This window comes from Hemitrygon akajei, chromosome 20 (genome assembly GCF_048418815.1).
Source record: "Hemitrygon akajei chromosome 20, sHemAka1.3, whole genome shotgun sequence".
Taxonomy (NCBI): Eukaryota; Metazoa; Chordata; class Chondrichthyes; order Myliobatiformes; family Dasyatidae; genus Hemitrygon; species Hemitrygon akajei.
This window is the reverse complement of record NC_133143.1, coordinates 67,285,037-67,310,643: the sequence shown is the minus strand read 5'-3', so window position 1 is coordinate 67,310,643 and position 25,607 is coordinate 67,285,037. Positions and strand designations below refer to the sequence as shown.

Below are 25,607 nucleotides of genomic sequence, written 5' to 3'. Positions count from 1 at the left end.
TCTCCATGACTGATTCTTCAGATACTATAAGTACCCCTTTAACTGCGTTAGAATGGAGCTTGTAACGATCAGTGAGAATACTCTTTCTAGACCATAGTGTCTCATGATGGTAGTTATGAGGATACAGGAGTGAAGTTCTGATGTTGAAGCTTTAAAAAGAACTGAAATGTTTAAACTTGTCATGTTTTTCGTGTCGGATTACATTGGAAATTCCACCTTGTCAATCTTCTCTGACTGACATATAGATTTAGTTGTGTTTGTGCAGATAGTGAGTGAACGTCGGCTGTGTTCCTGCTTGTCAATCATAACATCTTTGGCAAAAGTGGACCTCTGCTTTGTTTTTAAACACAAGATAAATTCTGTTTGTCCCCAGGTGGCCTGTAGAATATTCCTCTGAGCCTTTGCCAAGAGCATTTTTGAAAGCTGATAGCTCAGTGTGGGATCTTTTGTGGTTTACTACCAAAATAAATACAAGCGAGGTTGCTTTTAGCAGGGAGATCTGGAGACCTACCAGACCTGAGAACAAGGCAAAGGCTGAAACTCTGCCGACCAAGAGTTGCCTGCCTGTACAGTTCTTCAGGGTAGGGTATCAGGTCATGTGTAAATAGTCCACCCTGAAAAAAGTTAACCTTTAAATAACTTAAAGAAAGATTAGCTTTGTGTGTCACATGGACATCAAAACATCGAAACTTAAAGTGAAACGGTGAAGCTGCCCTCAGGGTGGAGGAGCAACGCCTTATATTCGTCTGGATAGCCTCCAATCTGACGACATGAGTATCGATTTCTTCTTCTGGTAAAGGAAAATTCCCTCTCCCTCCGCTCTTCTTCTATACCCCACTCTGGACTTTTACTTCTTCTCGCCCGCCTATCACCTCCCGGTGCCCTCCTCTTTCCCTTTCACTTGTGGCCCACTCTCCTCTCCGATCAATTCCTTCTTCTCTAGCTCTCCACCTTTCCCATGTACCTGCCTTCATCCATCACCTTCCACCTATCCTCTTTCCCCTCTCCCTACCTTTTTATTCTGGGTTCTTCCTTCTTCCTTTCCAGCCTCAGCCTGAGATACTGGCTGTCTATTCATTTCCATAGATGCTCCCTGACCTGCTGAGTTCCTCCACCGTTCTGTGTGTGCTGCTCTGGATTTCCAGCACCTGCAGACTGTCTCATGTTAGTGAACTGTGTCATTTGCATCAGCAACCAACGCGGTCTGAGGATGCGCTGGTGTCTTCTGTCACCAACGTAGTATGCACACGACTTATTAACTAGCTGGTACGTCTCTGGACTGTGGGAGGAAACCACCCACGCGGTCACAGGGAGAACGTACAAACTCCTCGCAGACGGTGGCGGGAATTGAACCCTGATCACCGACGCTGTAACGAGTTGCACTATTGTGCCAGTTTAGTTACTCTGTAGTTGCTTTTTAGTTTATTTCTTTCATAAGAATAAACTCTCAGCCACATCAGGGCACGCATTTTATTTTGATTTGATAACTTTGGAGTTTGCATTCCCCAGTAAAGTGTCAGGAAGAGAGACATACCTGAACTCAGGCTCAGGAAGATGATGTTGAGCTGCGGTCTCCGTCAAGATCATTGTTCAGATTTAGTTCAAAGGTTCCAAGTACCTTTATTATCAAGTTATGTATAAATTGTACAGCCGTGAGATTTGTCTGCTTACAGGCAGCCCCAAAACAAGCAACCCAAAAGAACCCAACTATAGAAAGAGAAAGACCATCCTCAGTGCTCAGGGAAAAGAGGAGAAAATCAGATCATGCAAACAGTAGAAGCGAGCAACAGCATTTCAAACCAAAGTGAAACCACAGACCGAATTTCCCGGAGCCACAGTCTTAGTTCATCTTATTAGAGGGGCAAATCGCTGCAAAGCTTGCAAACACAAAGCACAGCTGGGGCAGTCTCACATCCTCAGCACGAAATCGGCCTGACCTTCGCCTCCGGACCTGACACCTCCCTTTCCAGTCTATCTCGACAGCCTACTCAGCAGATCGCACCTCACATTAGGATCGGGGCCCCACTGCAGTGATATGCTCTGGGCCTAGACAATGGCGCCCAGTCCAAAGCCATTCCTGACCTCTCCAAATCGGCACGGTGCCTAGAGCAATCCAACCTTGCACCCAGGTTAGGTTGGACAGGTACCAAAACTCCTCCACCTCGACTCCTCTCTGAATCACTCACTACAACTCCATCTGTGACTCCCGTCTCGAACATGTTACACTTCAGACTCGCAATGCACCAGCATGGCTCGCCCCTACAATTAACTTCGCCTTCGCTCCTGTCTTCATTGTTTATGGTGATAATTTACCACAAGTTGTTATTTAGTTGTCTTTTTTTTTGAATTTGCAGGGATGGTTTTGGAGACAGAGGGGGGAGCTAGGGGTTTAGGGTCGGGGATGTGGGGGAGTTAGAAGTCAGGCCAGAGTATAGTCCTCTGTTCTGCTCTCCATTTTCTGTATTTGAAGGCCAGGATGAAGGACATCCATGGTTGGATGTCGGGCCAGCAGATCAGAGAGGACAAGTTGCATGCGTTTCTGAATTCTGTCACTTTATTTTGCTGTTTTGAGCGGTTTGATTGGGGCAATCGACGTCAACTGGAGCACTTCGGTGAAGAATAGCCCTGCTGCCTGAATTGGCTAGTAGTGCAGTGTTGAACTGAACTAAACTGAATACTACTGCTTTGATGTTTGATATTCTACTTGTTGTTCATAACTTGTTCTTTTTTTCTCGCGTTTTCTTGAACGGGTTCCATGGTGGTCCTTTGTTTTGTGGCTGCCTGTGGGAGGATGAATCTCAGAGTTGTATTCTGTACACATACTTTGATAATAAATGTATTTTGAACCTTTGAGGACGAAGGCTGGCGCCCACCCCCCCCCCCCCCACCCAGATCAGCAAGTCAACAGGCAAGTGACATGAGTAATGGTGACCCTGAGCTACCCAAGTCAGCAAATCCTGAGATCAAGGCCGAGAGCTTGGGGGACCCGTCATTGGCGAGTTTGGAGCCTTTATTTGTCATCATCAGCAATGTCTGGGTTCGACACTAAAGATCGAAACCCAAAGGTAAATTGGAATTCTGAAAAGTTAGGTCCAAAGGCCAGACCCGGAGTCTTCAGGTCTTCTGGGAAAGGCCAGAGCCCAAAGTCTGCGAGTCTTCTGGGGAAGTTGAAGTCCAATGTCTGTGAAATTATGAGTATGCAGGAGGCTGAAGACCACAAACATGTGGTTGGTGGACCATGTTTGTGTGTGCGAGAGAGGAATGGGGTTTGTTTGTTGTTTAGTATATGTGTTTATTGCGTTCTGTGTTGTTCCACAAAGCAATGTTGGCGCTGGAATGTGTAGCAGCACTTGCAGGCTGATCCAGTACATCCTGGAGGGTTTTGGTTATTAACGTAAACAACACATTTCACTGTATGTGTCCATGTACATGTGATAGATGTGATAACCTCTCACTCGATGTCAGCAAGACCAGGGAGCTGATTATTGACTTCTAGAGAAGGAAGCCAGAGATCCAGGAGCCAGTCCTCATTGGAGGACCAGAGGTGGAGAGGGTCAGCAACTTTAAATTCCTTGGGGTTATTATTTTGGAGGATCTGTCCTTGGCCCAGCACATAAATGCAATGACAAAGAAAGCACAGCAGCATCTCTACTTCCTCAGGAGTTTGCAGAGATTCAGCACGACATCTAAAACTTTGACAAACTTATATAGATGTGTAGTGGAGAGTATTTTGACTGGCTGCATCTCAGCCTGGTACAGAAATACCAATGCCCTGGAATGGAAAATCCTACAAAAAGTAGTGGATACGGCCCAGTCTGTCACAGGTAAAGCCCTCCCCACCATTGAGCACCTCTACATAAAACACTGTTGCAGGAAATCAGTATCCACCATCAGGGACCCTCACCACCCAGGACATGCCGTCTTCTCACTGTTGCCATCAGGAAGAAGGTACAGGAGTCTCAAGACTTGCACCATCAAGTTCAGGAGGTTATCACCCCTCAACCATCAGGCTCTTGAACCAAATGGGATAATTTCACTCACCTTCAATTGCCCCATCATTGAAATTTTCCAACAACCTATGGACTCTTCCTTCATCTCACGTTCTGAATATTTATTGTTTATTTATTTACAATTATTGTTTCTTCTTTTGCATTTGCAGAGTTTGTATTCTGGTTGAGTGCCCTACCTAGTTAGGTGGTCTTTCATTGATTCTGTTATAGTTATTAGTCTATAGATTTGTTAAGTATGGCCACAAGAAAATGAATCTCAGGGGTGTATATGGTGACATATATGTACTTTGATAATAAAATTTACTTTGAACTTTGAACTAAATTAATTTGAATCTGAATCTGAAGAATTCCACATGGCCTGCTCCATTGATTGCTCTCTGATGACCCCTGCTGGAATGTGTGCATGTTGTCACTGGCCAAGGCACGAGTCTGAGAAACTGAGCAGATCCAATTTGTTTATTCATCACGCGCACATGGAAACATACGGCAAGGTGCATTGTCTGTGCTGACAACCAACACAGCCTAAGGATGTGGTTACTGAGGTCACATCCAGAGTGCAGGCTTCAGAAAGGAGATGGTGAAGTGTCCATCAGGAGAGGCAAGGGGACTAAGCAGTCAGGGCAAGATTCCCCGTAGCCATTCCTCTCAGTACACGCCTTTGGGTATTCTTGTTGCTGAGGGGAATGGCCTATCAGGACACAGCAGCAGAAGCCAAGCCAGTGGCACAGTGGCTCACCCGTAGGCTCAGCGAGTCAGGCAGAGCAATAGTGATAGGAGACTCGATGGTTAGGGGAACAGGCAGGAGATTTTTTGGCCACAAAAGAGTAGCCAGGATGATGTGTTGCCTCCCAGGTGCTAGGCTCCAGGATGTCTTAGAACAGCTACAGAAGGCTCTCAAGAGGGAGGGTGAGCATCCAGAGGTTGTGGTGCACATTGGCACCAATGACATAGGTAGAAAGGGGGAAGAGGTCCTGCGCAGTGAGTATAGGGAGTTAGGAAGAGGCTGAAGCCATAGCGGAAAGAAGATCTAGTTGGGAGCTGCACATCCAAGGATACACCTTGTATCAAAGGACAGGTAAGTAGGCAGAGAGGGTGGGGAGGCTCTGGTGATAAAAATGAAAGAGGTGACATAGGATCAGAAGATGTGGAATTCTTGCGGGTAGAGTTAAGAAACTACAAGGGTAAAAGGACCTTGATGGGAGTTATATACAGTGGCACCGAATACTAGCCAGGATATGGGAAAGGCTTGTAATAAGGGCAATGTTACGATGGTCATGGTCGTGGAGGATGCAGGTAAATTGGAAAATCAGATTGGTGCAAGAGAGATCAGAGGGACTTGGGAGTCCTTGTGCAGGATTCCCTAAAGGTTATTCCCTAAAGCAGTGGTAGGGAAGGCAAATGCAATGTTAGTATTCAGTTTGAGAGGACTAGAATGGAAGAGCAAGGATATAATTCTGAAGCTCCATAAGGCATTTGTCAGACTGTACTTTGAGAATTGTGAACAGTTTAGGGCCTTTATATAAGAAGAGGTGTGCAGGCATGTCCAGGGGAGGTTCACGAGAATGACGCTGGGAATGACAGGGTTAAGGTATGTGATGGCTCTGGGCCTGTACTCACTGGTAGTTAGAAGAATGAGGGCGGATCTCATTGAAACCCATTGAATGTTGAAAGGCCTCGGCTGAGTGGATGTGATGTTTCCTATGGTGGGGGAGTCTAGGACCAAAGTGCCTGTATTTGGGCATTAAGGGCTCATTGGGTCAGAAGGGCCTGTTACATTGCTATATCACTAAATTTAAAAAAAAATTAAAGTCAAAAATTGTCTTCACAACCACGCTATTGCAAACACTGTGAATTATAAAGGAACTTACATGGGACTTGCTTCATTGTTTCATTCTGAATATGACTTTAATCATTTCTCTGACATGTACAGTTTCACAGGCTGCTCACCAATAAATGTTATCCATTAAATAAAAAAAATAATGAGCGATGATGCACTTTTGCATTCCATCTCAATTAGTTTGGTCACGATAGAGCATGATCTCTATGAAGAAAGATGTGGCTGTGGAGAGCTTTGGAAATCATCCATCAAAATTCATTTGCCCCTCCCAAAGTTTGCTATTTTTACCAAGTCCTATCTGAATTTACCCATATGCTGAGTCCCAAAGAGCAATGAAAGCAAAAAAACTTCATGCCACTCTAAAATACACCAAGTGCTAGAGGAACTCAATACGTCAGGCAGCGTCTCTGGAAAGGAGTCAACATTTCAGGCCAAGACCCTTCATCAAGGCCTATATTCCTGAGATACGATGAAAGATCTCGGGCCGAAACATCAACACTTTGTTCCTTTTCATACATTCTGCCTGACCTGCTGAGTTCCTCGAGAATTTTGTGTGTGTTACTCTGGATTTCCCGCAAACTGCAGAATGTCTTGTGTTTATGCCGTCTTAAAAGTTTGTTTCCCCGACAGTTCATCTGATCAACTAATCCCAGCAGCTAGTCACTGCACTGTAGACACTTTAAAGCACATTTTTATAATGCTGTTTATATTGTATTTTCGAGTATTTATGTATTTATGCACATTTTATTCCACATCTCTAATTTCTAACTTTATTTTTTATATAATTCTTTACTCTTTATAATTATTGAATGTTATTTTTTGTTGCATGTCATGCCAACATACCACTGCAAATTCCCAATACACGTAAATGTATATGGTGAATAAAGTTGATTGTTGATCCTTATTTTCTCTGAGAATCCACTTAGCTTGTAACTTAGATTTAGAATACATTTCATTAAAGGTATTTTCATTAAAATCTATCCATTAAATTATTCTGTTAAGTTTATAAAATTTTATTAATTTTCAAAGGAAATCTTATTCTTATTGGATTATAAAATGCATGGGCAGCATATGTAACACTATTACAACACCAGCGACACAGGTTCAATTCCCACCGCTGCCTGTAATGAGTGTGTACACTCTCCCTGTGACCTCGCAGGTTTCCTCTGGGTGCTCTGGTTTCCTCCCACATCCTGGAGATGTATAGGTTAGTAGGTTAATTGGTCAATTGGGTGGGTGGACCTGTTGGGCCAGAAGAACCTCATACCATGTTGTATTTCTAAATTAAATTATAAAGTTTCTGGCCAGCAGCAGTTTAAGTTCTGGTCTTTATGTGAATCGATAAGCTGTACTAGACTGAGTTTGTTATGTACTCTTCCTTCACAGTGATTATACATTCAGTGATTTTGTTGATTACAGAATTCCAGTGCTGACCACCGAGTACGGCTTGACCTGGGTTTGTGGGACAAATTCAGTGAACTTGCCACAAAGTGCATTATCAAAATAGTGGAATTTGCTAAGAGGCTGCCTGGCTTCACAAGCCTGACCATTGCAGATCAGATTACTCTTCTCAAAGCTGCCTGCTTGGACATCCTGGTAAGTACCACACTCCGAATGAAAGTAACTGATCACCGGAAGAGCGTTTGATGGCTCTGGACATGAATGAGGGGGAATCGCATTGAAACCCATCGAATGTTGATAGAGTGGAAGTGGAGAGGATGTTTCCTGTCACGGGGGAGTCTAGGACCAGAGGGACATCCATTTAGAACAGAGATGAGGAGGAATTTCTTTCATCAGTGGGTCATGAATCTGTGGAATTCATTACCACAGGTAGCTGTGGAGGCCAAATCATTGAGTATATTTAAAGCAGAGATTGATAGGCTCTTGATTAGTAAGGGCATCAAAGATTACAGGGAGACAGCAGGAGAATGGGTTGAGAGGAATAATTAATCGGTCATGGTGCAATTCTGCTCCAAGGTCTTATGATCTTAATGTGTCTACCTCTGTATGTACCACCCCTGGCAGAGTGCTCTGTGCACTTTCCCCTCTGTGTAAAAAACCCACCTCTGACGTCCTCCCTGTACTTTCCTCCGCTTTCTGGTTTTGGTGATTGTCGCCTTGGGGAAAGGGTGCTGTCTGTCCACTCTGTCATAGAGCAATAGAGTCATATAGTACGGAAACAGGCCCTTTGGCCCACCTGGTCCGTGCTGACCACAGCATCCTTCCTGCTAGTCCCAGCTGCCCATGTTCGGTCCATGACCTTGCAAATCACTATCCTCCAATTACCTATCCATATGCCTCTTAAATACTGGTGGGGCTGGCAACCTCCACCACTTCTTCACATTACTCAGTCCAGGTACTGTGAGCTGGGAGTGCTGGGTGTGTGGAATGATCTGCCAGGGATGATGGTGTGGTGAACTACATATACCTGTCTGGACACGCACCCCCCCCCCACCCCCCAGCTGACTGCTCCTGTGGCTCCTCCCACGGACCCTGGTATAAAGGCGATTGGAGCCTGAGCCCTGGCCTCAGTCTCCAGGATGTAGTATGGTGGTCAATTGCTGCTTGTTCTTTCTTCCAGCCAATAAAAGCCGATATCTCGCCTCACGTCTCGGAGAGTTATTGATGGTGCATCAGATGGTAGAGGCAGATTCATTAGGGTCGTTTAAGAAACTCTTAAATAGGCACATGGACAACAGAAAAATAGAGGCTCTGTAGGAGTGAAGGGTTAGATTGATCTTAGAGTAGGTTAAAAGGTCGGTAAAACATCATGGTCTGAAGGGCCTGTATTGAGCTGTATGTTCTGTGTTCAGAATCATTTTAAAGTTTTACCTTCTTTCATCATAATCTGCCCTTAATATTTTCCACTTATTGTGTTGAAACCAGCTGAGAGCACTGCGATCTTAGGCCAAGTCAAAGTCAAGGGGCATTGTCACATGCACAAGTCAGGTGCAGTAGAAAGCATACCTACAGCAGCCTCACAGACACAGAGCAGCAGACAAACAGTATTCACAAGAAAAAGATAAATTATTCATAAATTAGGCGCAATCTTACAAGAAAGAACATTCTAACCACATTCTAGCATAGCACATCGAGAGTGTCCTGACCAGCTGTATCACCATCTGGTATGAGAATTGCAAGGCACCTGACTGCAAAACCCTGCAACGGATTGTGAGGACTGATGAGAGAGTCATCGGGGACTCTATCGCCAACAAAGCCCTCTCATTCCAGGATATATACACGAAGCACGCTGCTCGCAGAGCCCTCAATATTGTCAAGGACCCCTCCCCATCCACCCCACAATCTCTTTGATCTCCTACCGTCAGGCAGTAGGTACCGCAGTATAAGAACAAGGAGAGTTAGGCTGGGTAACAGCTGCTTCCACCAGACTGTGAGACTTCTGAATGCCCTGCTCCCACTCAGTACATGTTATTTATGACATCGTCAGTAACAGTAACACAGTTGTATATTTAACTATACGTCATATATGCACTTTATGACAACTTGTACATCTACAGAATACTTTTATGATCTGTTAATATTATTTTATGAGCAGTATGTGATATACAGTATGTGCTATAGTTGTGTTTTGTGCCTTGGTCCCAGAGGATGTTGTTTCATTTAGCTGTGTACATGTGTATGGTTGAACGACAATAAACTTGAACTTGATAAGAACCAAAAAACATGTATTTCAGTGCAGAGTGGTGATAGTGTTGCTAAGCTGTAGTGATTTTAGAGTTTTACCTGTCGGTACCACGGTCGAAGGGAAGCAGGTTGTACCTGCTGGTGTGGGACGTCAGACATCTGTATTCCTGCCGATAAGTGTGACATGGTAGCGTATGGATTACAGGTTCAATTCTTGCCGCTGTCTGTAAGAGCTTGTACGTTCTCCCCATGACTGTGTGGGTTTCCTCCGGGTGTTCTGCTTTCTTCCCGCAGTCCAAAGACGTGCTGGTTAGGGTTGGTAAGTTGTGGACATGCTATGTTGGCACTAGAAGCAAAGCAATATTTGCAGGCTGCCCCCAGCATATCCTTAGAATCTGTTTGTTGTTAACACAAAGAACACATTTCACTGCATGCTTTGATGTTTCGATGTACATGTGATAAATAAAAAACACCATCTCTCAAATTATGACATACCAAGAGAGCAGAGATATTTGATGATAGAACCGCGTCCTTTAGGTATCACTGATGTTGGGGGTGTGCCTGTGATGTATCAGGCAGAGTTTTCTACATTCTGCAGCTTCTCACATTGCTGTATCAGACCATGATGCAACACGATAGTGAATATGTTAGAATGTTCCTATGTGTATAGGGAGCAGTTAATGGAAGAGTCTTCTAGATTCTGATTCCTCCTTCTTCAGCCATTACCTTTTCCATCTATCCCATGCCAGCTTCTTATTTCATACCCACATCTTCTTGTTCTAGCTTTAGCCCCCTTCCTTCCCAGTCCTGATGGACTCAGCATAAAACTTCAGCTGTTTATTCCCTCTCCATTGATGCTGCATGACCTGCTGAGTTCCTCCGGCGTTTTGTGTGTATGTTGTATTTAACACGGGTGTTGTGGTGGAGATACGTCTCTAGTAAAGGAGATGTAAGGTGCTCCTTCCCACCGCTAGCCTGCAGGTCATCCTCGGGCAAGGTGCAGCACCTGCTTAGCCCCCGATCAGGGTCACGTGAAACCGTGGGAGCAGGTGGTGGATGGTCATATGAGCAGCTGGTGCAGATCACAAGTTATCCGACCACTGATGTCAGGCAGACAATCTTCGAAGAACATTGATAATGGCTGGGGTCACCCGTCTTGTAAAGGCAATGGCAAACCACTTCTGTAGAAAAATTTGCGAAGAACAATTATGATCATGAGACTATGATCACCTTCATCATATGACACAGCACATAATGATGATAGCGATGTACTTAACATACTTTTTACACAATATCTTCTACCAAGTACATCACCAAAGACAAAAGGAAAGGATTACACAGTAATTTTTTATGTAGCAGTAACTTTTTTCTCTTCCTACAAATTGATCGATAGTGTTTTCTTTCCAATCAAAGCCATGGTCTGGTAAATTGCTGTCAGGTGGCCTGAGTCAATCTGTCAGTAGCTTTACGCTTCAGAAACAATCTCTCCAGCCACTTGACTGAAAATAAACGGGGCCAAGAACTATCAAAGCACTCCGCGCTGGTTAGTAGCAGTAACTTCACTGAACAAACAAGCCATTAACTCCCCAATTCACCTAAAGTAAACATGGTAGACACCTCCGCACTAATAAAAACAGTAACAAGACACGTCAGGAAACACTGGTAAGCAAAGATGGAGCTGCATTTAACTGCAGATTTCTCAACTCTAGTGTGATATTCCACCAGACTCAAAAACAGTTACTTTCCCCAAGAAGTAAAGCTACTGCCCCTCCACACCCCCAATCACCACTCCTTTATCATTTCTTGTCAGTCACTTTATGTACAGACACTCCTGTGCCTAACAACATGTTATGGACATATGGTCAATTTATGTATTCTGTATAAACTACACACACACATTTCACACACAACGCAGCAGGTCAGGCACATCTAGGGAAATGAATAAACAGTCATCACCTTGGACCAAGACCCTTTCTCAGGACTGGAAAGGAAGGGGGAAGATGCCAGAATAAAAAGGTGGGTGGAGGGCAAGAAGGATAGCCAGAAACCAGGTGGGTGGGAAAGGTAAAGGGCTGGAGTGGAAGGAATCTGATAGGAGAGGAGAGTGGGCCGTAGGAGAAAGGGAAGGAGGAGGGGACCCAGGGGAAGTAATAGGCAGGTGAGAAGATGTAAAAGACCAGAGTGGGGAATAGCGGAAGAGGGGAGGGGGAGGGAATTTTTTTAATCGTATGTATATATTTATTGTGTTTTATTTTATTTTTTTGTTATCTTATTGTGTAATTTTTTGTGCTGCATTGGATCTGGAGTAGCAGTTAATTTGTTAACGTAATTTGGAAATTACATTAAACAGTCTTGAATCTTGAATGGGAGGAGTTGTCTATTGATGGTCCTCAGGTTGCAGTTTTGACCGATCTGGGATCTATATGTTCTGGTGTGCTCTGGGTAAGAGTAGGTGGTGACTGTGGTCAGTGGTTGTGTCGTTTGGCTGTACGGTCTCTACTTTCGCAGCGTTGCTTGTTCTCTGCGACACAGTGGAGTTCGTTCTCATCTAGCACAGCTCCCTCTTGAACAGATTTCCTCCAGGTCTATCTATTGAGTGCAATGTCTTCCCAGCTTTTAGATATAATGTTGGATTTCTTCAGGCTGATTTTGTTATTATCTTTGAATCGTTTCTTTTGCCCACCTGGGGCTCGCTGACCTTCCTTTAACAGGGAGAAAAGGATCTGTTTGGAGTGAGGGGAGTAAGGCATAACCCATCCATTGGAGTTGTACATCCTAATTGGACATTATATTGGGACCATCCAATATTGATCAGTCTACTGGGGATGTCAAAAGCACAGTTTAATAAATTAGTGTCTTTGATGACATGTATATACAGTTCATCCACTTGGGTATTGATTGAATCAGAAGATATATAGTTTAAAGATTAAAGATTAGCTTTATTTGTCACATGTACATTGAAACATACGGAGAAATGTGGCCACTCCACCACCTTCTTATTCTGCCTTCTTTCCCCTTCCTCTCCACCCTTTATAAAGGATTGCAGCCTGAAAAGTCGACTATTAGTTCTCCTCCATAGATGTTGCCTGACCTTCTGAGTTCCTGCAGCATTTTGTGTGAATGCATTTTTTGCATCAAATCAAATCAGTGGGGATTGTGCTGGGGGCAGCCCACAAGTGTCACCACACTTTCGGCACCAACGCCGTATGCCCACAACTCACTAACCCTAATCCATGCATCTTGGGAATGTGGGAGGAAACCAGAGCACCAGGAGGAAACCACATGGTCAAAGGGAGAAGGTGTAAACTCCTTCTTTGCAAACCCCGATCTTACAGCTGCCGCTAACTGCCACCCCAGCATTGAACCTGTTCAGCTCTGCTGTCTTTCTGGTAAATAGATTTCAATAGGTACATTTAATGTCAGAGAAATTTATACAATATACATCCTGAAATGTGTTTTCTTCGCAACCATCCACGAAAACAGAGGAGTGCCCCAAAGAATGAACGACAGTTAAATATTAGAATCCCAAAGCCCCCCAACCCCCCCTCCCCCACCCCCCACCGAGCACTGAAAAGTATCAGTAAAGACACAGACTTGCAGAACTCCAAAGACTACTCGTTCACCCAGTAATTCGACATACCACAGGCTCTCGCTGTCTCTCCCTAATAAGGGAAAAAGAGGTGTTCCCATTTCCCCATTACTGTAAATCTGCCTCGATCTACAGTAAACACATTATTGCAACCCTAATCTAACTAGGTCTTTCCACAGCAGATGCATCATCCACCTGTTCTGTTTGAGCTTCCTTGAAATGCTTTCTCTGCAACTGTTACACTTTATTCTGTACTCTATTATTGTTCTACCTCAATGCACTGTGTAATGGTCTGGTCTGTATGAACCCTTATGCAAGACAGACTGAGTCTCTGTCGCTGTGACAATAATGAACACAAAAGATTCTGCAGGTGCTGGAAATTCAGAGCAACACACACAAAATGCTGGAGAAACAGCTATTTGCTGTTTGCAGGTCAGGCAGCATCTATGGAAATGAATATAGAGTTGACCTTTCAGACCAAAACATTAACTCTTTATTCCTCTTCATAGATGCCAGCTAACTTGCCAAGTTCCTCCAGCATTTTGTGTGTGGCAAATAATAAACCTATTTACCAATACATAAATAATTAAGCAAAGTGTACAACATTTTGTTTGCTATTTTAGTTCCTATTGAGAAATATCCTTTAATATTTATAGATATAAAGTCTCATTGCAATGACAACTGAGCAGCGTCCCTGTTGTTATACACTGCATTCATCACTGATTTATTAAGCTGAGGCTCAGGGCCAAAGAACCTGAGTGTAGTCAGGTGTAGCTCTCAGCCCGATGTCAAAACATCCCACTGTGATATTCTTCACTGAAGAGACCATAGTAATTGGACACAAGCAAAATTGAACTGTTCCTCAGATGCTAAGATGGAATCTTGACCCATTGCTATGGCCTTGCACTTTATTTCCTGTCTGCACTGCACTTTCTCTGCAACTCTAACACTTTATTCTGCACTCTGTTATTGTTTTCCCTTGTTCTACCTCAATGTACTGTGTAATGATCTGATCCAGTAAGCATGACAATTGATTCACTACCTCAGCACATGTGGCAGTCATAAACCTATTCCAATTCCAAGTAAAACTGATCATTCCATTACCCCTTTGAATCATTTTTTTTGCACCTGCCTACCAGGGTTAGCTCAATCCCCTCTTAACCAGCAATAGCTGGTGAAAATTCCAATGCATATGCACAATTCAAAATCACAAGCAGGTTTATTATCAGTGACTGATGTGACATGAAAGATGTTTTTAAAGGCAGCAGTATGGTGTAAAGTCACGGTAGCGTGGTGGTCAGTGCACCGTAGCAATTACAGCTCGGGACACCAGACTCGGGAGTTTAATTCTGCAGTACTCTGTACGAAGTCTGTATGTTCTCTTGAGTGCTTGGGTTTCGTCTGGTTGCTCCGGTTTCCTCCCATGATGCTGAGCATCAGAGTTCAGAGTTCAATTCCATCCACAAGAAGTTTGTATGTTCTCCCCATGAACCGCATGGGTTTCCTCACACAGGCTAAAGACACACAGGTTAGTAGTTTAGTTGGTCATTGTAAATTGTCCTGTGATTAGCCTAGGGTTAAATAGATGGGTCGCTGGACAGCACAGCTCGTTGGGCTGGAAGGGTCTGTTCTGTACTGTATCTCAATAAATTAGAATATTGCAATATATTACAAATAAATAAATAGTGCGAAAAAAGGAAGAGCAAGGTAGTGTTCATGGGTTTATAGACCATCCAGAAATCTGATGGCAGAGGGGAAGGAGCTGTTCCTAAATTGTTGAGTATGGGTCTTTAGGCTCTTCAGCATTGAAGTACATGCACACAGATACTCACCAGTGTCTAGAAACACACGCACACACTCACGAATGCACACACACACACTCACACTCACACACACACACTCACACACACACACGCTCACACACTCACACACACACACACACACGCTCACACTCACACACACACGCTCACACTGACACACACACGCTCACACTCACACACACACACACACACACACGCTCACACACACACACACACACACACACACACACACACACACACACACACACACACACACACACACACACACACACACACACACACAATGTTTTAGGAACAGCTTCTCACACACTCAACCTCTTAAGATGACATGTAGTTTTTGTTGTCGAAGTCCTATTGCATTTTCCAAGAAGGAGCTCTTGGACCAGGCAGTTTGCAGGGTGGATACTGTCTGCAATGATTGTTCACGTCTACAAAGTGTATGTGCTTGATGCAGCCTGCCGCCTTTCCTCCAGACCAACTGGTTGTCTTCAGGGCATGGGAGAGAATGAATCAGTCATTCCAGTGAACTCACTCACAAAGAGATCATTATTCCAGACACCATTGCCACAGGGTGAAACTCAAGGAATTTCCGAGCTCGTTTAACTGTTGCATTGACTACAGCAACATGAACACTGCAAAATGCATCAACTTAGACAAAACGTTAAAGGCGCCAGAAATAAAGCAGGTTCCCCAGCAAACCTCTGACTTGATATTTTATATCATTCTTTACATTTATTCCCATATTGGTACTTTAACCTCTAACTTGATTGTTATATAAACCTTCATTCTTTATAATTGTTGAATGGTGTTTTCTTGTAGTGTGTCACACCCTGACCAACTCACCACAGCAAAATCCTAATCCACGTACATTTAGTGGCTCTTCATGTGTTACCTCCTGTACCTAATAAAGTGGCCACTCAGTTTATGTTCATTGTCTTCTGCTGCTGCAGCCCATCCACCTTAAGGTTCAATTTGCTGTGTTTTCAGAGATGCTCTTCTGCACACCACTGTCGTAACGTGCGGTTATTTGAGTTACTGTCACCTTCCTGTCAGCTTGAACCTGTCTGGCCATTCTCCTCTGATCTCTCTCATTAATAACGAGTTTTTGCCCACAGAACTGCCACTCACTGGATTTGTTTTTTGTTTTTTGCACCATTCTCTGTAAACTCTAGAGACTGTTGAGTCTGAAAATCCCAGGAGATCAGCAGTTTGTGAGATACTCAAATCACTCCGTCTGGCACCAACAATCATCCCTCAGTCAGAGTCACTTAGATCAGATTTCCTCCCCCATTCTGATGTTTGGTCTGAACAACAGCTGAACCTCTTGACCATGTCTGCATGCTTTTATGCATGGAGTTGCTGCCCCATGATTGGCTGGTTCGATGTTTACATTAACGAGCAGGTGTACAGGTGTACCTAATAAATTGGCCACTGAGTGTATATGGCAAATAAGGTTTATCCTTGATCCTAGAAAGGTGAGAAATTGAGGAAGAAAAGCATCAGAAATCTATCAGACCAGTATGGCTAAACAGTAAAGAAGCAAAAATAACCAGGTTTAATATCTGGCAAAACGAAACCTGATGAGAGTCATTGGCCTTCCAATTCTAACACCTGAGGCAGCATTTTTTTGAGAATAACATGATGAATTTAAAATAAACATAACAAGTAAACAACCTGAGCTACAACGTACCCCAGGAGCCCACTTCCAGAAAATAGGTGCAATTCTTCTCTCTGTGTGGCATGTACGCACACACAGGCGACTGGGGCATACACATTACTGTCAGATGTGAAACATTCGTTATTTCATCACACACAGAATTACAGTGCAGTGGAGACCTGGAAACAACGCACGTGGAAATGGGAGGGACTTGACGGATCATCATTTAGACTCAGTCACAGAGCAGTACGGCACAGATATCGAAACTTCAGTCCAAATATCTGTAAGCAGGTTCAGGGGTTTGGTGAGTGAGGCAGAAGGCACTGACTACAAATAAGCATATTAACAGTAAAAGGGGGGGGGGCAAAAGTTTAGGGGTAGCACGAGGGGGAATTTCTTTACTCAGAGAGTGGTAGCTGTGTGGAACAAGCTTCCAGTAGAAGTGGTAGAGGCAGTTTCGATATTGTCGTTTAAAAAAAAATTGGATAGGTATATGGACAGGAAAGGAATGGAGGGTTATGGGCTGAGTGCAGGTCGATGGGACTAGGTGAGAGTAAGCGTTCGGCACGGACTAGAAGGGCCGAGATGGTCTGTTTCCATGCTGTAATTGTTATATGTTATATGACAAGAGGCATAGATCAAAAGGACACCTATAGACTTTTCCCCATGGTGGAAATGGCTAATACCAGGGGACATAATTTTAAGGTGATTGGAGGAAAGTATAGGAGGGATGTCAGGGGTAGGATTTTTACACAGAGTGGTGGAACACCATGCCAGGTAGAGGCAGATACATTAGGGGCATTTAATAAACTCTTAGACAGGCACATGTATGACTGAAAAATTAAGGGCTATGTAGGAGGGAAGGGTTAGATTCATCTTAGAGTAGGTTAAAAGGTCAGTGCAACATCAAGGCATACACAGTCAGGAACCTTTCATACACTTTCACTTGCAAGAATAATCAGAATCAGACTCAAAGGTTCAAAGTTTCATTTATTATCAAAGCATGTATCCAAATACAACTCTGAAATTTGTATTTACTATCACTGACATATATCGTGAAATTTGTTGTTTTGTGGCAGCAGTGCATTGCAATACATAGTAATAAAAAACTAAATTACAAGTATATATAAAAAAGAAAAAAAATAAATTAAACAAGTAGTGGAAAAAGAGAGGAAAAAATAGTGAGGTGGTGTTCATGGGTTCAATGTCCATTCAGCATTCTGATGATGGAGGGGAAGAAGCTGTTCCTGAAACGTTGAGTGTGTGTCTTCAGGCTCCTGTGCCTCCTCCTTGATGCTAGCAATGAGAAGAGGGCATTTCCTGGGTGATGGGGGTCCTTAATGATGGATGCCACCTTTTTGAGGCATCAAATTTTGAAGGTGTTCTGGATGCTGGGGAGGCTAGTGCCCATGATGTAGCTGGCTGAGTTTACAATGTTTCTGATTCTGTGCAGCGGCCCCTCCATACCAGACAGTGATGCAATCAGTTAAATGCTCTGCACAATACGTCTGTAGAAATCTGTTCGCGTCTTTGATGACATACCAACTCTTCTCAAATTCCCAATAAAACAGAGATGGTGGCGTACTTTCTTTGTAATTACATCAATATGTTGGGTCTAAGGTAGTTCCTCCAGAGATGCTGACACACAGGAACTTCAAAACTGCTCACCCTTTCCAATTCTGATGCCTCCATGAGAACTGGTGTGTGTTCCCTCATTTTCCCCTTCCTGAAGCCCACAATCAACACAGCTCACTATTCTGTAAGTGTTTGGTGTTTACACTGACAATCGAACAATTAACGGATGAGAATGTAGACAGACTACAGCGAGTTAAACAAATTCTTGAAAAGCAACTATGGAATAAATTTGAGAGCAAACAGTACTTTCTGAATGATAACCTCTTTGCCTGTATATTGTAACTTGTCTGCTGATATTGGAATTTGTTAAGGGTACGCCGGTTCCCTCCAGATACCAAAGACATGAGGGTTAGAGTTATGAGGTTGTGGGCATGCTACGTTGGTGCCAGAAGTGTGGCAATACTCGCGGGCTGCCCCAGCACAGCCGCGGACTATGTTGGTCATTGATGCCAACAACTTATTTCACTCCAAGTTTTGATGTTTTGATGTACATGTGATAAATAAAGCTAATATTTAATCTTTTCCTGCTGAAGGGTCTTGGCCTGAAACATCGACTGCTCTTTTCCATAGATGCTGCCTGGCCTGCTGAGTTCCTCCAGCATTTTGTGTGTGTGGCTTGGATTTCCAGCATCTGCAGATTTTCTCTTGTCTTTACTCTTTTAGATATTCTTTGATACATACTTATGCTAATTTAGGGCATAAAAACCCTTCAAAGGGTATTTTCATTATTCCACCAGCAGGCTGTGAAAATGATTTTGGGGATTCTATATGCACCTGCAAAAAAATTGTTGTTCTTTTCTGCGCCTTGTGGCAATCTTGCCATTTCTTTAGCAGTTTTGCTTGTTTTTACGAGGCCAAGTTGCTAGCTCGACACTCGACCCAGATGGGATGGAAAGCATGCAAGGAGCTGGCCGGATTCAAACCGGGGACCACTCGCCTCAAAGTCTGGTCTGGGTGGCACTACAGCACCGTCTGGCACCTACAAAAAGTAGTCTGGGCCAATTCAGGGCTTGTAGATCAAAACGTGAAGCTATTTCAAAGGAAAAACAAGACAGCAAGAATGTGAGTCTCAATTTGTTCCTCACTTTAAGCAAAGCACGAACACACCACGTGGAAGCACAGTGACGTACACCATCACATATTTATACACGTGGCCCATACTGAATCATTTAAATAAACAAGAATGCCCAATTAAACAATATATTTACAATATTACACAAATACTACTGAAATATTAAATACACAACATAGCTCGCCCAGATACAAGGGATATGATGATGATAGCATGATCAAGCATATTAATGTGTGGCTGAGAGACTGATGTAGGGGGCAGGGCTTCAGGTTCCTGGATCATTGGGGCCTCTTCTGGGGGAGTTAAGACCTGTACAAAAAGAACGGGTTACACCTGAACCCAAAGGGGTCCAATATCCTAGCAGGCAGGTTTAATAGAGCTGTTAGGGAAGGTTTAAACTAATTTAGCGGGGGATGGGAGTGATAGGGTTAAGGAAGGGGAAAACAGAAATAAATCAAAGGTAACGTGCAACAGAGATTATAGAAAGAACAGGCAGGAGATGAGGCTTAATCACAGCCAGTGGGATGAGTTACAGGGTAATAGAGGGGTGGTGCAGTTAAAACAGAAAGCAACAAATACTGGCCTGAAAGTGTTATATTTGAATGCATGCAGCATAAGAAATAAAATAGACAATTTTGAAATTCAGCTATAGATTGTCAAGTATGACATTGTGGCCATTTTTGAAACTTGGCTAAAGGTCGGCTGCCATTGGGAGCTGAATGTCCAAGGATATACGGTGTATCGGAAAGATAGGTTAGTAGACAGAGGAGGTGGTGTGGCTCTGTGTATGAGAAATAATATTAAATCATTAGAAAGGGATGACAAAGGATCAGAAGGTGTAGAGTTTCTAAGGATTGAGTTAAGAAATGGCAAGGGTAAAAGGACCCTAATGGCAGTTGTATACAGGCTTCCAAACAGCAACTGGGATTTGAATTACAAATTACAGGAGGAGATAGAAAAAGTGTGTCAGAAGGGCAATGTCATGATAATCGCTGGGGATTTTAACATGAAAGAGGATTGAGAAAACCAGGTCAGTACTGGACCACAAGAGAAAAAATTTGTAGGATGTGTAAGGGATTTTTTTACAACAGCTTGTTGTTGAGCTCACAAGGGGATCAGCTGTGCTGGATTGGGTGTTGTGCAATGATCCAGAGGTGATAATAGAGTTTAAGATTAAGGAACCCTTAAGGAACCAGTGATCATAATAAGTTCACTTTGAAACTTGAGAAAAGTGAAAATAAATACCAATGTGTCAGTATTTCAGTGGAATAAAGGAAATTACAATGGCATGAGAGGGGAATGGGCCAAAGTTGACTGGAAAGGGACATTAGCAGGAAGCAGAGCAGCAATGCCTGGTGTTTCTGTGAAAAATGAGGGAAGTGCAAGACAGATATATTCCAAATAAGAAGAAATTTTTGAATAGAAGATGGACACTGTCATGGCTGACAAGTGAAGTCAGAGCCAGAGTAAAAGCAAAAGAGAGGCCATAGAAGGAAGCCAAAGTTAGTGGGAAGATAGAGGATTGGGAAGTTTTTAAAAACTTACAGAAGGAAACTAAGAAGGTCATTAGGAAGGAAAAGATGAATTATGAAAGGAAGTTGGTGACTAATATCAAAGAAGATACTAAAAGCTTTCTTAAATATATAAAGGGTAAAAGAGAGTTGAGGGTAGATATAGGACCAATAGAAAATGACGCTGGGAATACTGTAATGAGGGGCGCAGAGACAGCAGAGGAACTGAATGCATATTTCACATCACTCGTCACAGTGGAAGACATCTGCTGGATACCGAACATTCAAGAGTGTCAGGAAAGTGAAGTGTGTGCAGTGAAAATTACGACTGAGAAAGTATTCAAGAAGCTTACTGGTCTGAGGGTGGATAAATCTCCTGGACCTGATGGAATGCACTCTTAGGTTCTGAAGGAAGTCGTTGGAGAGATTGCGGAGGCATTAGCAATGATCTTTCAAGAATCGATAGATTCTGGCATTGTACCGGATGACTGCAAATGTTACTCCGCTATTTAAGGAGGGTGGGAGGCAGCAGAAAGGAAACTATAGACCTGTTAACCTGACATCAGTCGTTCGGAAGTTGTTGGAATCGATTGTTAGGGATGAGATTACGGAGTACCTGGAGGTACATGACAAGATAGGCCAAAACCAGCATGGTTTCCTGAAAGAAAAATCCTGCCTGGCTAACCTACTGCAACTTTTTGAGGAAATTACAAGCAGAGTAGACAAAGGAGATGCAGTTGATGTGGTGTACTTGGATTTTCAGAAGGCTTTTGACAAGATGCCGCACATGAGGCTGCTTAGTAAGATAAGGCCCCGTGGAATTACAGGGAAGTTACAAGCATGGATGGAACATTGGCTGATCGGCAGGAAACAAAGGTATCCTATTCTGGCTGGCTGCTGGTTACCAGTGGAGCTCCACAGGGGTTAGTGTTGGGACCGCTGATTTTTACGATGTATGTCAATGATTTGGACTATGGGATTAATGGATTTGTGGCTAAATTTGCCGATGTTACAAAGATAGGTGGAGGAGTGGGTAGTGTTGACGAAACAGAGAGCCTGCAGAGAGACTTAGATAGTTTAGGGGAATGGGCAAAAAAGTGGCAAATGAAATACAATGTTGGGAAGTGTATGGTCATGCACTTTGATAGAAGAAATAAATGGGCAGACTATTATTTAGATGGGGAGAGAATTCAAAATACAGACATGCAAAGGGACTTGGGAGTCCTTGTGCAGGATACCACCAAGGTTAATCTCCAGGTTGAGTCAGTGGTGAAGAAGGCAAATTCAACGTTGGCATTCCTTTCTAGAGGTACAGAATATAAGAGCAGGGATGTGATGTTGAGGCTCTATAAGGCACTTGTGAGACTACACTTGGGAGTATTGGGTGCAGTTTTGGGCTCCTTATTTTAGAAAGGATATACTGATATTGGAGAGGGTTCAGAGAAGATTCACAAGAATGAGTCCAGGAATGAAAGGGTTATCGTATGAGGAATGTCTGCAGCTCTTGGGATGTATTCCCTGGAGTTCAGGAGAATGAGGGGGGATCTCACAGAAACATTCCAAATGTTATAAGGCCTGAACAGATTAGATATGGCAAAGTTATTTCTCATGGTAGGGGAGTCTAGGACAAGAGGGCACTACTTCAGTATTGAAGGACGTCCATTTAGAACTGAGATGCATCAAAGGGTATGGGGAGAAGGCAGGGGAGTGGGGATGGCTGGAAGAATTGGATCAGCCCATGATTGAAATGGCAGAGCAGAGTTGATGGGCCAAATGACCTACTTCTATACCTTATGGGCTTATGAATGAGGTTAGACTGGGAGGCCACCAGTACAGACTTTCAGTAGATTCACTATCTGGCATTAGTCAGCCGGTGATTAAATTAACACCAATCCAATAACCTGAAACTGATTTGAAAAGGGAAATAAAGGGGGCAGCAAAGCTGATTGTTTGGACCCTCCACATCCCTCTCAAACTGTCTCGGGGGTGAGAGTTTTCACCCCATTAGTCAACATTGCTACATTACAGAAGTCAATGGAGATTCGAATGAAGTACATTTTGTTCATTATTATACAACAATGTCACAATAATAGACAGTGGCCACTTTATTCGGTACAGGAGGTACTGAGTTCATATTGCTAAATTAAAAAATTCAATGGAAATTAGATTGAAGTCCAGTGGATTCTGGCTAATTGGTCCATTGGTTAATTGGGGCAGCCACTTATTTGGGACAACTTTTAAAAGAACAAAAACTAATTGAGAACATAGCCAGGATTCCCTTCATTTATTTGGGACACTATGCCTTTTAATTGGGACAGGTGACTATCTCGCATCATTCGGATGCACATTGTGTGGTTGTTAGACACTACACTGTGCTTAAAGCTGGTTTTAAATAGCATCGGTCGTGTGTGTTTGTGTTCAAAAAGAAGTGATTTTTGTCACTGATAGTTGGCAAGAAATAAGCAGTAAGACAATTCAAAACTGTTTTGTTCACTGCGGTTTCAAGCATTCAGGCTTGGAGGTGTCAGAAACAGCTAGGAGTGAAAATGAAGTGATTTCACTTCTTCATCAAGTTAGGAGCAACAAAGAATTTGAAAGTGTCGACAGTCATCTTGAAAGTTACAATGAAAATGAAGATTTGGAGGATGGAATCATTGAAAGAATTGTATGAAAGCAGTCCACTAACAGCACTAGGTGTCTGCGTTGATTTTGTTCATTTACAGTCAATCAAAAGAACACAGCAGTGAACATTGGATGAATTCCTCTCTCAGTAACTATTATGAACTATTAAGAATTTTATAGTACTGTAGTTGTATTGGTAGTGTCCTAATTTGTTCTGTATTTCATTGAAATATTTAATTTGTTACTCATTTAAATGGTGGTTTGTCTTTCTTTACACCGTTTTAACTATTTTCATGAAACTTTGGCTAATTGGACCAAAATGTATTGGTTCCAATGTGTCCCAGTTAGCCAGAATCCACTGTACATTTTCAGTAGGCCAAACAGCATCTCTAGAAAAGAGCAAACAGTCGATGTTTTGGGCTGGACCCTTCATCGAATTGTTGAAGGATCTCGGCCAGAAACGTCGACTGTTTACTCATTTCCAGAGATGCTGCCTGATCTGCTGAGTTCCTCCAGCATTTTGTGTGTGTTGCTCTGGATTCCAGCATCTGCAGATTTTCTCTTGTTTGTGATTCAGCTGCTGTAAATTCTGTTCTTTATGACAATTAAAAGCCATGCTATTTTAAGATTGGTCTTATCTCACCACCGTTTCCCATCTGGAAGATGGGAAAGATGCTTGTGAGGATACACGTGAGTGCGTGGTGTGTACACAATGGGGGTTTTCATCATTATGACCCAGTCACACTATCACATGACTTTATATTTTATTTAGCCATAAAAATAAACTCCTGATTCTGAATCTAATAGAATCTCGACTGTGGGAACAACATTTTCAACGAAGGACCAGTGAGATTACTGTATGATCCAATGGTCCCTTCTCACCAAACATGAGAGGTCTGTGCACTCTTCTATAATACTCAGTAAATCTGCCAAAGGAAAGGAAATTGCATACTCGATGTATCAGTTTTACGTTTATTGGAACATTATGACTCAGACCACAATGATTGAATTCATTTCACTCTCACCTAGTCTTAGCTGCACAATTTTTATTTGAATGAGGTTATAACAAATCACCGTCATCATTATGTGCTGTGTCGTATGACGTAGACGATCATGGAGACCATGAAGGCTCTTGGCAAGTTTTCCTACAGAAGAGCTTCACCATTGCCTTCTCCTGGAAGATGAATAGCCTTGTGTTGCCTCGTTGTTGACAGCAGCTAAAAAACAGCCTATATTTATACAGCATTTTCATGTTATTGATATTAGTGAGCTCCACATCAATTCACTGTTTAGGAGTGTAGATGTCAGTAATAATGGCCAGTATTAAACAGCCTGGATTGTAATAGTTTGTTCAGTGCTACTTTCTGTCATAACAGCCCATACAGGTTCCCAAAAAATTCAAGTTCAAATTCATTGTCTTACACAGTGAGGGGTGGGGCACCGAGGAGTGTGGTAGAACAAAGTGACCTGGGAATACAGGTCCATAATTCGTTGAAAGTAGTGTCACGGGTAGATAGAGTTGTAAAGAAAGCTTTAGGCACAATCAAAGTACTGAGTACAGGAGATGGGATGTTACTTTGAAGTTGTATACAATGTTCGTGAGACCTAATTTGGAGTATTGTGTACAGTTTTGGTCACCTACCTACAGGAAAGATCTAACAAGGTTGAAAGAGTGTAGAGAAAATTTACAAGGATATTGCTGGGTCTGGAGGACCTGAGTTATAAGAACAAGTTAAATAGGTTAGGACTTTATTCCTTGAAACATGGAAGACTGAGAGGAGATTTGATCAAGATATACAAAACTATGAGGGGTATAGATAATGCAAGCAGGCTTTTTCTACTGAGGTTGGGTGGGACTACAACTAGAGGCCATTTGTTAAGGGTGAAAGATGAAAAGTTTACGGGGACCATTAAAGGAAATTTCTTCACTCAGGGAGCGATCAGAATGTGCAGTGAGCTGCCATCCAAGCTTGATTTCAATGTTTGAGAAGTTTGGATAGGTACATAGGTGGTAGGGGTATGGAGGACTATGGTCCCGCTGCATGTTAATGGGAGTAGGCAATTTAAATGGTTCAGCTCAGATTAGATGGGCCAAAGGGCCTGTCAATATGCTATACTTTTCTATCATCACACAATGATGCAGCCAGACAGGAGACTCTCGATGGTGCTCCTGGAGAAAGTTGTTAGAATGGAGGCAGGGAGCCTCAGT

General features: G+C 42.9%; 1 protein-coding gene across 3 annotated transcripts in view; it reads left to right on the top strand.

Annotated features, from left to right (window-relative positions):
- The window catches only part of LOC140713893 (retinoic acid receptor beta), a 259,900-nt gene that overhangs the window by 219,971 nt on the left and 14,322 nt on the right, over positions 1–25,607 (top strand). For 2 of the 3 annotated variants that reach the window (XM_073024544.1, XM_073024542.1), the window contains exon 5: positions 7,267–7,443. The exons of the other annotated variant lie outside the window; for it this stretch is intronic. In XM_073024544.1, the coding sequence (XP_072880645.1) occupies positions 7,267–7,443 (177 nt within the window). The remainder of the gene's footprint in view (positions 1–7,266; positions 7,444–25,607) is intronic. 3 annotated transcript variants of the gene reach the window in all.